The 12,123-nt window shown below is 37.8% G+C and overlaps 2 protein-coding genes, 1 long non-coding RNA gene and 1 other non-coding gene across 6 annotated transcripts in view; 1 reads left to right on the forward strand and 3 right to left on the reverse strand.

The window, feature by feature from the left end:
- Positions 1 to 8,995, reverse strand: part of LOC103154278 (uncharacterized) — a 27,169-nt gene extending 18,174 nt beyond the window's left edge. Inside the window, exons 1-4 of one of the 2 annotated variants that reach the window (XR_001659152.1) lie at positions 8,850 to 8,995; positions 8,544 to 8,680; positions 7,302 to 7,356; positions 6,956 to 6,998 (exon numbers count right to left, since the gene is read on the reverse strand). This is a non-coding gene — a long non-coding RNA (uncharacterized LOC103154278). The remainder of the gene's footprint in view (positions 1 to 6,955; positions 6,999 to 7,301; positions 7,357 to 8,543; positions 8,681 to 8,849) is intronic. The other variant, XR_001659151.1, reaches the window with a different exon arrangement.
- Positions 139 to 10,893, forward strand: tymp (thymidine phosphorylase). The gene is made up of 10 exons (XM_007575495.2): positions 139 to 321; positions 3,376 to 3,499; positions 3,567 to 3,769; positions 4,834 to 4,932; positions 5,009 to 5,138; positions 5,212 to 5,330; positions 6,194 to 6,356; positions 9,027 to 9,254; positions 9,793 to 9,933; positions 10,004 to 10,893. The coding sequence occupies exons 2-10, from the start codon at positions 3,382 to 3,384 to the stop codon at positions 10,165 to 10,167; spliced, it is 1,365 nt and encodes a 454-aa protein (XP_007575557.1). The 5' UTR covers positions 139 to 321; positions 3,376 to 3,381; the 3' UTR covers positions 10,168 to 10,893.
- Positions 10,894 to 10,918: 25 nt separating this feature from the next.
- Positions 10,919 to 10,990, reverse strand: trnad-guc (transfer RNA aspartic acid (anticodon GUC)). Its single transcript has one exon. It is a non-coding gene; the product is annotated as a tRNA-Asp (tRNA).
- Positions 10,991 to 11,204: 214 nt separating this feature from the next.
- lsm8 (LSM8 homolog, U6 small nuclear RNA associated) overlaps positions 11,205 to 12,123 on the reverse strand; it is a 2,743-nt gene continuing 1,824 nt past the window's right edge. For both annotated transcript variants that reach the window (XM_007575501.2, XM_007575500.2), the window contains one exon: positions 11,205 to 11,641. In XM_007575501.2, the coding sequence (XP_007575563.1) occupies positions 11,551 to 11,641 (91 nt within the window). In that variant the 3' untranslated portion in view covers positions 11,205 to 11,550. The remainder of the gene's footprint in view (positions 11,642 to 12,123) is intronic.

Genomic DNA, 12,123 nt, shown 5'->3' on the forward strand with positions numbered 1-12,123 from the left:
TCTTAAATATTCTGGTCAGATTAATTAAGTTTTCTGAATGAACTGCAGATTAAAGGGATAAAACGTCTTAAGCAACTTAAAATGTCACACCTGTTTTTAAAGCGAGTTAGTTTGGTTTTTATCCAAACTGCAGATCCTGACATGAAGGTACAGGACAGTCTGCAAACAAAACCGAGATAACCACAACATGAACGTCAACGTGACCCAGGAGTTTCCTGTAAACTAACTGGCTCCTCCCCCTGCTCTCCGATTGGCTGATGGCGCCGACCTGCAGGAGGCTCGTTCTGCCAACAGGTCAACGCCACTTCGACTGCCGAACAGGTAGGATCGATCTGCTGCGCGATGCCTCACTCACTTTGACTTTTATGACCAGCTAAACGCTACATTTAAATCAGATTTTTCTCTATTTAAAGCAGATTTTATTGGTTGGTTAATGACGCTGAAGATTAGTCGCAAAATAAAAAGTTGTTACTGCTGAGGAGACAATAAACTGGCAGAAAATCTGCTGAATTGTAGCAGATTTTCAGTTAAATGATTTACCGTCTGTGTGACTTTAATAAGCGCTTAAATGAGGAAGTTTATTCATTTTTGAATTAAAGAGCCTCGAACTGGACAAATCTGCATTTTAAACACAAAAACTCTGATGTTTTTATGTAGCAGTACCAACTAAATTCAAGTATTTTTTTCTAATCAATTTAGTTAAATTATTTATTTAATCACCAAAAAATATTAAATAAATTACTAAAAATGGAGAATCAGCTTTCAGTTTTGTTGTGAAAAGTCGAACTCAGCCCACTTCCCCATTCTGGAGATTTTAATTTAATAATAACAATAAATAAAGTTATCTTTAAAACTAGTTACACAGGTGACATCAAGACCCAACAGTAGAGTCAGGCGGTAATAAAATTAATCTGGTTGTGTGTGTTGTTATTGTGTCCTGCAAACTTTGCTTTAATTCTACTTTTTTCTATTTAATCATAAAAAATCATAATCAGAAAGAGTGTCATGGAACAGGAAGAGCAGGTTTCCTGAAGAAAGAGGAAGTTTCCAGCCTGCAGTGATTAAAAATAGTTCAGATTGCTCATTTTGGGCATTAAAGGTTTAAAGAATAAAATCTAAACATTTTGAGTAATTGGATAAAACCCAGAGTAAAATACTTACATTAATAATGATAACTTATGATTAAAACAATAATTAATATTGGTTTAACCAGTGGTTGATGTTGGTTTGATTATAAGAATATTTACACTTACTCTTATACTTATGGAAGTACTTAAAGGTGAAACAAGTAACTGTAACATGGTGTCAAATAATTGGAATAATGGATTATTCTTGGTTTCTTTTCAGAAATGTCTGTAATAACTCACATCATGATTATAAGAGTAACTAATAAGATATGGTTATTATAAAATTAGAAATGAATGCTAAATCAGAGAAACTAAAAGGTTATAAAGGTGATTTTGACATTGAACTTGAAATGTGGTAACATGTGTAACTGTAACTAAAGGTCACTGATGTTGTGTTGGAGGTAGATGGTAGGTGATAGATCAGGGGAAAAGAGGGACCGAAAGGGGAGCAGAGGTGACCAAGACACTAGGTCATTAGAACAGACATCAGGTCTCCAAGATGGTGATGGATATGAGATCATCTGTCCAAGCAGTCAGTACAGAAGAAACAGGAAGTGAGATTTTTGAGATGCATGAAGGAAACAGGTACAGAAGGCAAACAGAGAACTTCAGAAAGTTCAGTTCTAAAAAACAAGGGAGTTCATCTTGAGGCCAACCAAGACGCAGCTGTGTGGGCTGCTGACCTGTACACGACCAAAAAAGAGGAATTGAAAGAGTTGGGCGGCTGCTGATAAGAATAAAAAGACACCAGAAAGGAGGATCGGGGTTCTTTGTTCCGCAACGTTCTAGTCGAGCACAAATGGAGATGCAGAATCAACGGAGGGCTGCGTGATGATACCCCGGGACGATGAGTGCTCGCTGCACAAGAAAGGAACAAGATCCGGTTACCCACAACCCGGGATTCTGATTCGACTGCAGCCCCACACTCAACCCAAAGGATTCCAACGATGCTGCAGTGGACATGGGGAATAGACAAAGATCGTATTTGGATTAAGAACTGAGTTTGTTGAGGATTCTCATCAGTTCAACTTTGGATCTATTCTAAAAGGATTCTACCAAGACAAAGACAGGACTCCATCCATGGACGTTAAAGTTCTCTGCTGCCAAAGATCGTCTCTCCATCTGGGTATTGAGTAATACTGCCTCCCCCAAAGCCTCTGTTTAGAGTAAGACACAGTGTAGGGTTTAGAATTAGGTGAAATGTCTAAATTTTCTTAAATCTATTGATTATGTAATCCTTTGTTAATTGCTGTATGTCTTTTCTCCCCTGCTAAAGCTTGCTAATAAAATACTAAAGTCTAATTTGTTGTTGTGGACAGCTAAATTAATTGAGTCAACTAGATTTAATTCTTCTGGTTATTGTAAAACCAGTGTTTGTGGTCCTAGTAAATCAGGGTGGCTTCGTACGTTCTTTAGTTCAGATAAATAATGACCCTGGGACTTATTCCTAGTCGCTAAAATTATCTAAGCTGGTAACAAGTGCACGTTAATAAATAGAGAAAGAGCTACCATGAGCAGACGTGTTTTATGAGCTTGGACACCGGCGGGGCTACTCCGATGTCTGAATCATGGACTGAAGCGGGTCATAACGTCTGGATGAAAATTTAGAGCTTAGACGAATCTTTCTCGCCCCCAGCTTAAACAAAAGTTCTCTACATTCTTATTTGCGGTAATACCCAGAAATTAGAGGCTTTTCGGACCCGTGAGATGGAGAGCTTGTCAGTAGTCAGTCCACTGGAGGTTAGGAGGAGTTAGGGGCGTGGCTGATTACTGTGAATTAACAGTTTTTATGCTCCTCTAATTTGAAACAAACTTCCAGAAAACTGCAGAACAACCGAAACACTGAGTTCCTTTAAATCAGGGCTAAAAACAAAATGTATTTAGAGCTGAATTTGAGCAAATATAACTAGAAAATATATTAATTTTGGTCTGGATTATAACTTTTATAACTTCTCTTTATTTAATGATCTATGTTTTCATCATGTAAAACAATTTAAATTGTCATTTTGCTGAAATATGCTATACTAACAAACTTCACTTCAAAGAAATACTAAAATCTGACAAATGGAAAACATTATTTTAGCTAATCTGGAATATTAGGGAATAGGTTTTATTATGTTATGTCATCAGAAACTCACAGAGTTGATTTGATTCAATCAGCCCCAATTAAAACCCAATAAAAAGTTGATGTTTGGCTCAGTAAACATCCAAACGTAAATATTGGAACTGAAGATTCGTGTTTCTCCAGGCCGCCATGCTGTCCATCGTAGATCTGATCAGGAAGAAGAGGGACGGAGGTCAGCTGACTGATGAGGAGATCAAGTTCTTCATCGAGTCTGTAACAACCAAACGGATGCAGGACTGCCAGATCGGTAGGAACGACTCGATTCAGAGCCAAACCGAAGCCGAGCGGCTGTTATTTCTGCCTCTGCGTTCTAGGGGCCATGCTGATGGCGATCTGGCAGCGAGGGATGGAGGCCGCGGAGATTCGCACGCTGACCCGGGAGATGATGGTGTCCGGGGAAGTGATGAAGTGGCCGGACAGCTGGAAGAGGCTGATGGTGGACAAACACTCGACGGGAGGGGTGGGGGACAAAGTGAGCCTGGTGCTGGCGCCGGCACTGGCGGCTTGTGGCTGTAAGGTAACACCTGGACCAAGTCAGTGTTTCTACTGGAAAACCTTGAATAGTTACTCATATGGATCCAATAAGGAGTTCTTCCCTTTTATTCTCCTCTAATGACACTTTATATTTAGGGCAGGCAACAGGTGGGGGAGGGGCAGCACTGATGAGTGAACTCTGGTCGCTCTGGCGTTTCATGTGGTAGACTTTGAACTAGGGCTGAAACGATTAATCGGATTAATTGTGATTAATCAATTATTGAAATAACAAATTTCGTAATCGATTAATTGTTAACTGGAGACTCAAAAAAAGGTCATAAAGAACAACAGGCTCAGAGCTGTAATTAAGCCAAAACTTTACAAAACAAGATGGGAAAAAACCTTCGGAAATACGTCTGACCCAAAACTACAAGAGCAGCAGTTTTAACTTACAAAACAAAATTACCTCTTAAGCTCCTTTTGATATCCAATTATTCATCTGTTAATCCAAAAAACCAATAAATCACCAGATCAGCTCAACGCAGAGCTAATAATCTGAGCAGAAATGGTTGAGCTTTTAGCTGCAGATGAATCCTTTGCTACAAATAATCAAGCGTTCATTAAAGGAATGCTGTTATTTCATTTCAGGCAGTAAAATGTTTATTTTCTTATTTTAAAAATAAATTTAATCATTTGTTTATTTGCATCTTTTAATTTTGGTATTTTATAAATAAAAAGAAGTCTTAAGTGGCTAAAATGAAAAATCTGCAGAATATTTTATGCGATTGTCAGGTAAACATGATGCTAATGCTAATGTTAGCATCCACATTTCTAAGAATATTCCATGAATGATAGAGTTCCTCAAATCTCAAATCTGAAGACTGCATCACCAAAACAACAGATTATAAATAATAAATATTTATTTTGTTTGTCTATTTATTCAATAATTTAGAAGGAAAAAAGGTTTTCTGAATTGAAAATGTTGCTTATTTAGTTGATATAGTCAGCTAGCCGTGACACCAGGAAGCAGAAGATGCTCAGGGAACCCTGACCTTTACCCTGACCTTTACCCTGCAGTAAACTCGGCGCTCGTTTCGTCTTCGCCAGGTGCCGATGATCAGTGGGCGGGGCTTGGCTCATACAGGAGGAACTCTGGATAAACTGGAATCCATTCCAGGATTCAACATCCAGCAATCAGCCGACCAGGTGAGGAGAGCCAGATTATTCCTCCAGATGTGAAACACTGACAGGAAGTGACCAACCAGGCGTTTCCTGTCTGCAGATCCGGACCATCCTGGCCTCCGTGGGCTGCTGCATCGTGGGTCAGACGGAGATGCTGGTTCCGGCTGATCGGGTTCTGTACGCTCTGAGGGACGCCACCAGCACCGTGGACAGCCTCCCACTCATTACTGGTACTGAACTGGGATCAGTGGGACGGCTGGGATCGGGGCGTACATGTGAACGAGCCGCTGTTGGGTTTTTCAGGTTCCATCATCTCAAAGAAAGGAGCCGAGTCTCTGTCCGCTCTGGTGCTGGACGTGAAGTTCGGAGGCGCGGCGCTGTACAAAGACCTGCAGAGCGCCAAGCAGCTCGCTCAGCTCTTAGTGAGTCCAGTTCCAAAATGGCCGCCTAGCAGTTCAGGTTTAATAAACAGCTAAATTACAGCGTTGGAAAATCCAATCGAATTTTTGGTTTTGAAGATTTAATTTTTGGAAGAATCTGAAATGTTTCCATAGTTCAGAGTGATGTCAGCGCGTCAAGGGCGGCCATCTTGTTTTACAGCTTCTGTTTATTTGGACTTTATATTTAGATCAACTCGACGACAGAATAGTAAAGCCAAGATATGATTTTTTATTTTTTTAAATTCTGAGAATAAATTCATGGAAATACAGTCGTACTAATACAAGGATAAAGTTCAAACAACATTAAAGTGTTAATATTACCAGAATGAAGTTATGATATTAAGAGAATAAATAATTTAAGCAGAACTCCTACATGAAAAATAATATAAAATATGAGAAATGTTGAGCTTTTATGAAGTTTAGTATCAATTTCAGAGACGAGGTAAAACTTCAAATTTGGCCACATCAAATTATTTTCAGCAGCTGGAGTTTGAGGCGACAACTAAACGAATAAATATCAACATGGACTGAACTGCTCTCATTAAATCCCAACATCTATTTACTTTTTCATTAAAATGATTTTCTCGTAATTTAAAGATGCTGTCCTGGAAAAACTGTGTCTTTATTCTGCTAATATTATGACTATATTATTGTAATTAAACAAGAATCCTCCCTTGTACAACTCAAAAAACACTTTTTGAAAATATTTTCTGTCATTTGCTACTTTTTTGGAAAAAAAATCAAGTGAAACATTTTGTTTTTAAATTTGTTAAAATCTATGTGTTGTAGATTTTATTTCTAAGCGGTTTCGCCCCGCTCTAGTAAAGCCTTGACGTTTCTCTCAGATGGAAACAGGAAACAGCCTGGGCATCCGAACGGGAGCCGTGCTGAGCCGCATGGACGGGACCATTGGCCGATGTGTGGGAAACAGCCTGGAGGTGATCGAATCCCTGGAGACGCTGAAGGGAAATGGGCCCGATGACCTGATGGAGCTGGTCATGACGCTCGGTAACAACAAGAACCTTTTTGGTACCAATTAGACCCACAATGGTTTATAGATCCAACCAAACGAAAGCGAAAGCTACATCTGTGCTTAACGAATAAAAGCCACAGCAGAGTCTGAGATACTCAGAGCAAACCGTAGAAACGGGGTGGAGTTCCACCTGGAGCCGTCCTCCGTCCGTCTGCTTTTCATTACAACCACAAACTTCCAGCTTCACAACCAACAGCGAAAATCAATGTCCACCATCTACTCACAGTCTGGCTACCAAAACAACATTTGGCATCAAGAGCCCCGTCAGAGTTGGTTTGGTTTGATGAGAGGTCAAAATCTCCAAACTTCACATTTATAAGAGTCAACTGTCCGTTAATAATAAACGGAAATGGGGCAAAATACGTTGTCAAAAAAAAAAAAGAAATTTTAACTACATGTGAGATTTGAGCTTTTTTATACACCAGCTAAAAGGATCAACAACATGAAAAAGACAACAAAAAAAAAACAATCCAGCAACAAGATGCTACAACAATCCAACCACAAAACCTTCTTGTGGTTAATTATTGTAGCTTCTTGATATTCTGTTGATTTACATTAAAAACAGAAAACTCACCGTTCGCTGAAATCCACCAAGCCTCTTCAAGGTCGACATCCTCCTGAAGTCAACAGTTACAATCTTAGCTGGTCTTGTCTCAATCGATTATAAGATTCTTCTTTCTGTTTTAATTTTGAACAGCATTTTGAGTTACTTTTAATAAAGGTTTATATTATAAATAAAACTAATTGATTCATTAATTTAATAAAATGGTTCACATTCAGCTAATTAATGCTAAAAAAATGTTCTGTACTGATTAAATGTAGACAGCTATGCATATTTCTGGTCCTTCTCAAAACTGAACAGAAACTTATTTAACACTTACAGACAGGAAATTAATAAATGTAATTCAGATTGATCTTACCAGAACAAGCAGCAGCAGCAGTCTCTCCAGAGGTTTCAGTCTGGTCACCCATTTCCTAAAAACAAAATTGAAAATACAAAGAAAATCACTCAAACTTAAAGGGTTGCAGTTTTATGTCTATATATGCCATATTTTGTTTTTATAAATGTTGTTTCAGTTGAGTTCCAGGTTCCAGATATCCTTAATAATCGTTTGTTTTTACGCTTAAATTGACCTTTCTTATTAAAATTAAATTATCTTTCATCCTTTAAAACTATAAAAGTATATTGTAGTGGGAAAATTGTTATTGGGTAATATCTGCTATCAGGTATATATTTATTCTACTTCCCACCTGATGAAGCTCTTTGGGTTACATGTTCAAGGTTGGGAGCCGTTTTCCTACAGCTGCATGAGAAGCAGACTGCCTCTCCTCTTGTTTTGGATCCTTATTCTTGGTATAAAACTCATGTGTTTTCTCTGCCTGTTAGAGCTTGTCATTCAGAACTGCTTCATTATTGATTATCTTACAAGCTCTCTGTGTTGTGCACAATATATGAAAACCCCTGATTGAGTAATTTCACCTGACAGTGCTTGGTAATGTTTCCCAAACAATATTTACTGGTGATAAATAACAACATATAACCACATAAACTGAGGAGGGAGGAGTCCATTAAATGTCTTCTAAACGCATAAAGAAACTTAATATTTTACTATGATATTTAATTCAAAAGGATTAATGAATGAGTTGATAATAGATTCATAAACAATAGGATGAGAATCAATATTTTAATATATTAACATTCTTTAATTTTTCATACTTATTAAGATATGGACGGAAAATATTTAAATTAACTTCTGTATGTTTCCAGACTGCAAAGTAATAATTTCTTCAACATAAACTCCAGAAGGAATGTGGTTTATCATTAACCAGTCAAGCATGAACTACGGAAACCAGCAGCAAAGCCTTAGCTTAGTGTAGTATTTTACTAGGTTTTGATAATATGAAGCATTTCTATCACATATTTTTGCCAAAACTGTGCATTAAAAACTTGAACTAACCGATAATTTCCTTGTAGTATATTAAAACCAGCTAAAACTGGGCGCTTTGCAACTAATTAGCTGCAAAACTTTAGCTCCAACTGTCGCCAATTAGCTAAGTGCTGCGGTTGGCTGCACAGCTAATTATCTAAATTTTGGAATTTAATATCTTCTCAATAGGAATTTAATTGACATACACGGCTAAATATAGCGAAAAAAGCATACATTAGTGTTTACCGTCGTTTGGAAGCGTTGAAACGAGTTGGCATTTATTAAACTCCGACGTTGTAGTGGTTCGCTGGGCTAACGTTAGCCTCACTAGCATCTGTTGCGCAAACAGGTCAATGAGGAGTTCAGGAAAACTGGGAAATCAGGGAAATCAAAGCGTTTACAGTTGGATTGGTGTTATTCAGACATTTTGATTCTACATATTAAATAATTCACCAGAATAGTCTTTATCAACAGTGTCCAAGACTTTCTGAAGATCTTGTAGTTTTTATGAAGACTTTGGCTACTCCTTTTTGCACTTACTTTCAGTCCATTAGCGGACAATAACTGCTTATTCTGCCATCCCAAACTGCTCAGCAAAGATCAAATGTGTTTTGACTTAAAAACTCCTTGGGAGTCAAGTTGCTTGGTGTTAAAATTAATATTAAAAGCTGAAATGGCAGAAATTGACCGAGAACGCATCATTATTGATTCCGGTAGGTGGAATGCTGCTGGAGATGACGAACCTGGCGCCGGGCCTATCAGAGGGCAGAAAGCAGATTTACGACGCTGTGATTGGTGGAGCTGCCTTGTCTAAATTCGAGGCCATGATGACGGCTCAGGGCGTGGCCAATCAGACGGCCCGGATGCTTTGCTCCGCCCACACTGATTACTACAGCGTCCTGAGGAAGTCTGATCATCAACTGGAACTGAAGACTCCTATAGATGGTCAAGTTTAATCATGATGAATAATGATTCTGACTTTAATTTTTTGAGATTAAATTTCAGAAATCTAATAGAAAAAAAAATCATAATTTTGACAAAACCGTCCTAATTTTTCCCCTCAGAAACTTTAGAGATCAAAAAGGAAACATTTTGGGAAAAAAGTAAGAATTCAGAGGAAAATCCGAATTCTGAGAAAAAAAATAATATCTAAGAAATTATTCTGAGATTAGATCAAAAGTCAGAAATCTGAGGGGAAAAAAGTTAAATTTCTGAGTTAAATCTTCTGAGAAAAAGACTCAGAATAATGAGATTAAAGTCAGATTTTTTTTTCACCCGTGCCGTAATATTCTTCTGTTGATTACTGATTATAAATTGGTTAAAAAATGGAGGATCAGCTTGTATTTAAAACGGTTTTGAACTCCTCATACAGCACACCTCACATTTTCACTCTAACTTACATCTTCGTTATTTTCTAAGTAATTCAAATATAACTGTGGTTAATTTCTTGAATTAACGCCTGCCCCCTTTTGTCTTCATCCAGGAGTTGTTGTAGGTGTGGATGGTTTGGTTCTGGCTCAGGTTCTGCAGAAATTGGGGGCGGGGCGATCGAAGGCAGGTGAGCCAATCAACCACAGCGTGGGGGCGGAGCTTCTGGTGTCTCCCGGTCAGACTGTTCAAAAAGGTGAGACTCTGATGACAGCTTGCTACCTGTTTTTTACCTGATTAATTTGTCTTATTTGTTGTTGTTCCAGGTGCCTCCTGGTTGCGGATTCATTATGAAGATCCGGCTCCGGGTCCAGACCAGATCAACCTGCTGCAGAAAGCTCTGACTGTAGGAAAAAACAACAGAGAAGCAGAACATGGATACACTTTAGTAGCAGAAGTACTGCAGTCTCACCGTGATACATCAAACTGATCCACACTCTATAGTTTCTGTTATAATCCTAAAAGTAGCAAATCTTCAAATCAAAAAACATAGTTTCTGTATATCTTTTCATTTATCCATTAAACTTCCACCTTTTTAGGTAATAACTTTTAAAATTTCTTAAACTTAAGGGATGCATATACTTTTTCAGTGTGCTGGGATTAAAACATAATGAAGTTGAAAACAGTAAAATCGTATTTTTGTTAGTTTACTACCAAAACAGTAATTCAAAGACTTTACAAAGAAGAAAATTCAAAGATAATTACAAAATAAAAACAATTCTAAGTGTATTAAATAGAAGATAAATAAAGAAAGAAACGTTTTAAAATAATTTTAGTGACAAACCTTTCCTTTCTAGTAAATCAATACACGTTTTTTCAGAACATTGTATGTTTGGGTTCTTGGCGCCCTCTGCTGGACAGTTAGAAAATACGCAGAATGCGTAAAAACGTAAACGTAAAAAAAAGGAATTTCAACTGATTTCAATAAACTGACCGACGTCCCAGATAGATTGCCTCTAATTTGATACAGCAATCAGTAGCATAACAGTACAAGAAACAATTAATGACAACAAATATTGGAGGAAAATATTAAGCAAGAACACGCATAATCTTTCATTTTTAAATGAAGAATCTTTATATATACATCAGTGATGTGAAAGGCGCACAATTTGTCAAGGAGATTATGAATAGTTTATACACTAAGATGTAAAGCGGGTGGAAAAAATGAAAAACGGTATTTTCTCCCCGTCGGGGAATCGAACCCCGGTCTCCCGCGTGACAGGCGGGGATACTCACCACTATACTAACGAGGAGATAACGCCAACCAGTGCTAGTAGACTTTATAAAGTTCGAACTATGCCGTTCTGGTCGTGATATTTTTACGGTTCACGTTGGTTGGATCGCTTCCCAGTCAGTGTGGGACGTTGATTTAGTTTTTTGCCGAATGTTTCAACAACAGTGAATTTGAAAAGATTAAGTTTTATTTTGCCAAAACTGAAAGAAATGAGCCGCTATATTGTGAATCTATTTGAGATTTAACCTTATGTTTTAATGAAAATACAAAATAAAACATTCAGAATGTCTCAATCCCACAGAAACAAATCTGTTCCATACATTTTTTTAAATACCATGGTCTTAAAGTGAATCTGTGTCCTAGAAAAAAACAAAACAAATGAGATCCAATACAAAAACAAAAAAATTAAGTTTATTAAAAATGTCTCCTATTGAAGCACAGAAAAGCAAATTTTGATATCTAACAGTTCAATTATCTTTATAAAATCCCACAAACAGACAGAGGTGCATAAGAGGATAAAGTCATTATTCAGTTTGCAAACGAACACACAGTAGAGTAGGGTATGGAGGAGTTTAAAGGTCAGTGGACAACGGAGTTGAGTGGCTCGGCTCTGATGTTTCCCAGGTCCAGCGTGGAGTCCGTCTCCTCGTCGATCTCTCCGATGACGGCTCTGAAACAGAACAAACTGATGAGGTTCGATCCCTGGAGTTCTCTGTGGAGCACCTCAGAGCTCAGAGCTTAGCACAGTCCAGTTAAAACAAGACATTTAAACAAAATGCATAAAAACACAACCATTCCCCTCCTCACTGTCTGAACCAAAACACTGATATACGAGGTAGACAAATTACAATACAGCTTGAATTAATACTACTTGTTAATATTCAGCAACGTTGATTTATAAATATATAGTTAATCACATTAAAGGCTTGTGAAATAAAAGCCTGATTATTTAAGTCTGCTTTTAAACCAAGACTCTGCAGAGGTTGGTTAATTGCATTCTAGCAGGCCAAGAGGTAGTTTTAAATTTTAAGGATGTTTTCCCACACAAGTCCGGTAGAATCGGTTCAATAGACCCTTTTCACATGATGTCACACAACTTCCGTTTTGGCTCGAAGCTGTGTATCCTTAGTTCCGGTGTACATAGTAAGTAAT

This window comes from Poecilia formosa, unplaced genomic scaffold (assembly GCF_000485575.1).
Source record: "Poecilia formosa unplaced genomic scaffold, Poecilia_formosa-5.1.2 Scaffold379, whole genome shotgun sequence".
NCBI lineage: Eukaryota > Metazoa > Chordata > Actinopteri > Cyprinodontiformes > Poeciliidae > Poecilia > Poecilia formosa.

Bases quoted from the DNA above. Each gene is read 5' to 3' on its own strand.
- tymp (XM_007575495.2), top strand. From the start codon at position 3,382: ATGCTGTCCATCGTAGATCTGATCAGGAAGAAGAGGGACGGAGGTCAG. The intron at 9,255-9,792 runs GTCAAGTTTAAT...GTCTTCATCCAG, and splicing joins ACTGAAGACTCCTATAGATG to GAGTTGTTGTAGGTGTGGAT. The intron at 9,934-10,003 runs GTGAGACTCTGA...TTGTTGTTCCAG, and splicing joins CGGTCAGACTGTTCAAAAAG to GTGCCTCCTGGTTGCGGATT.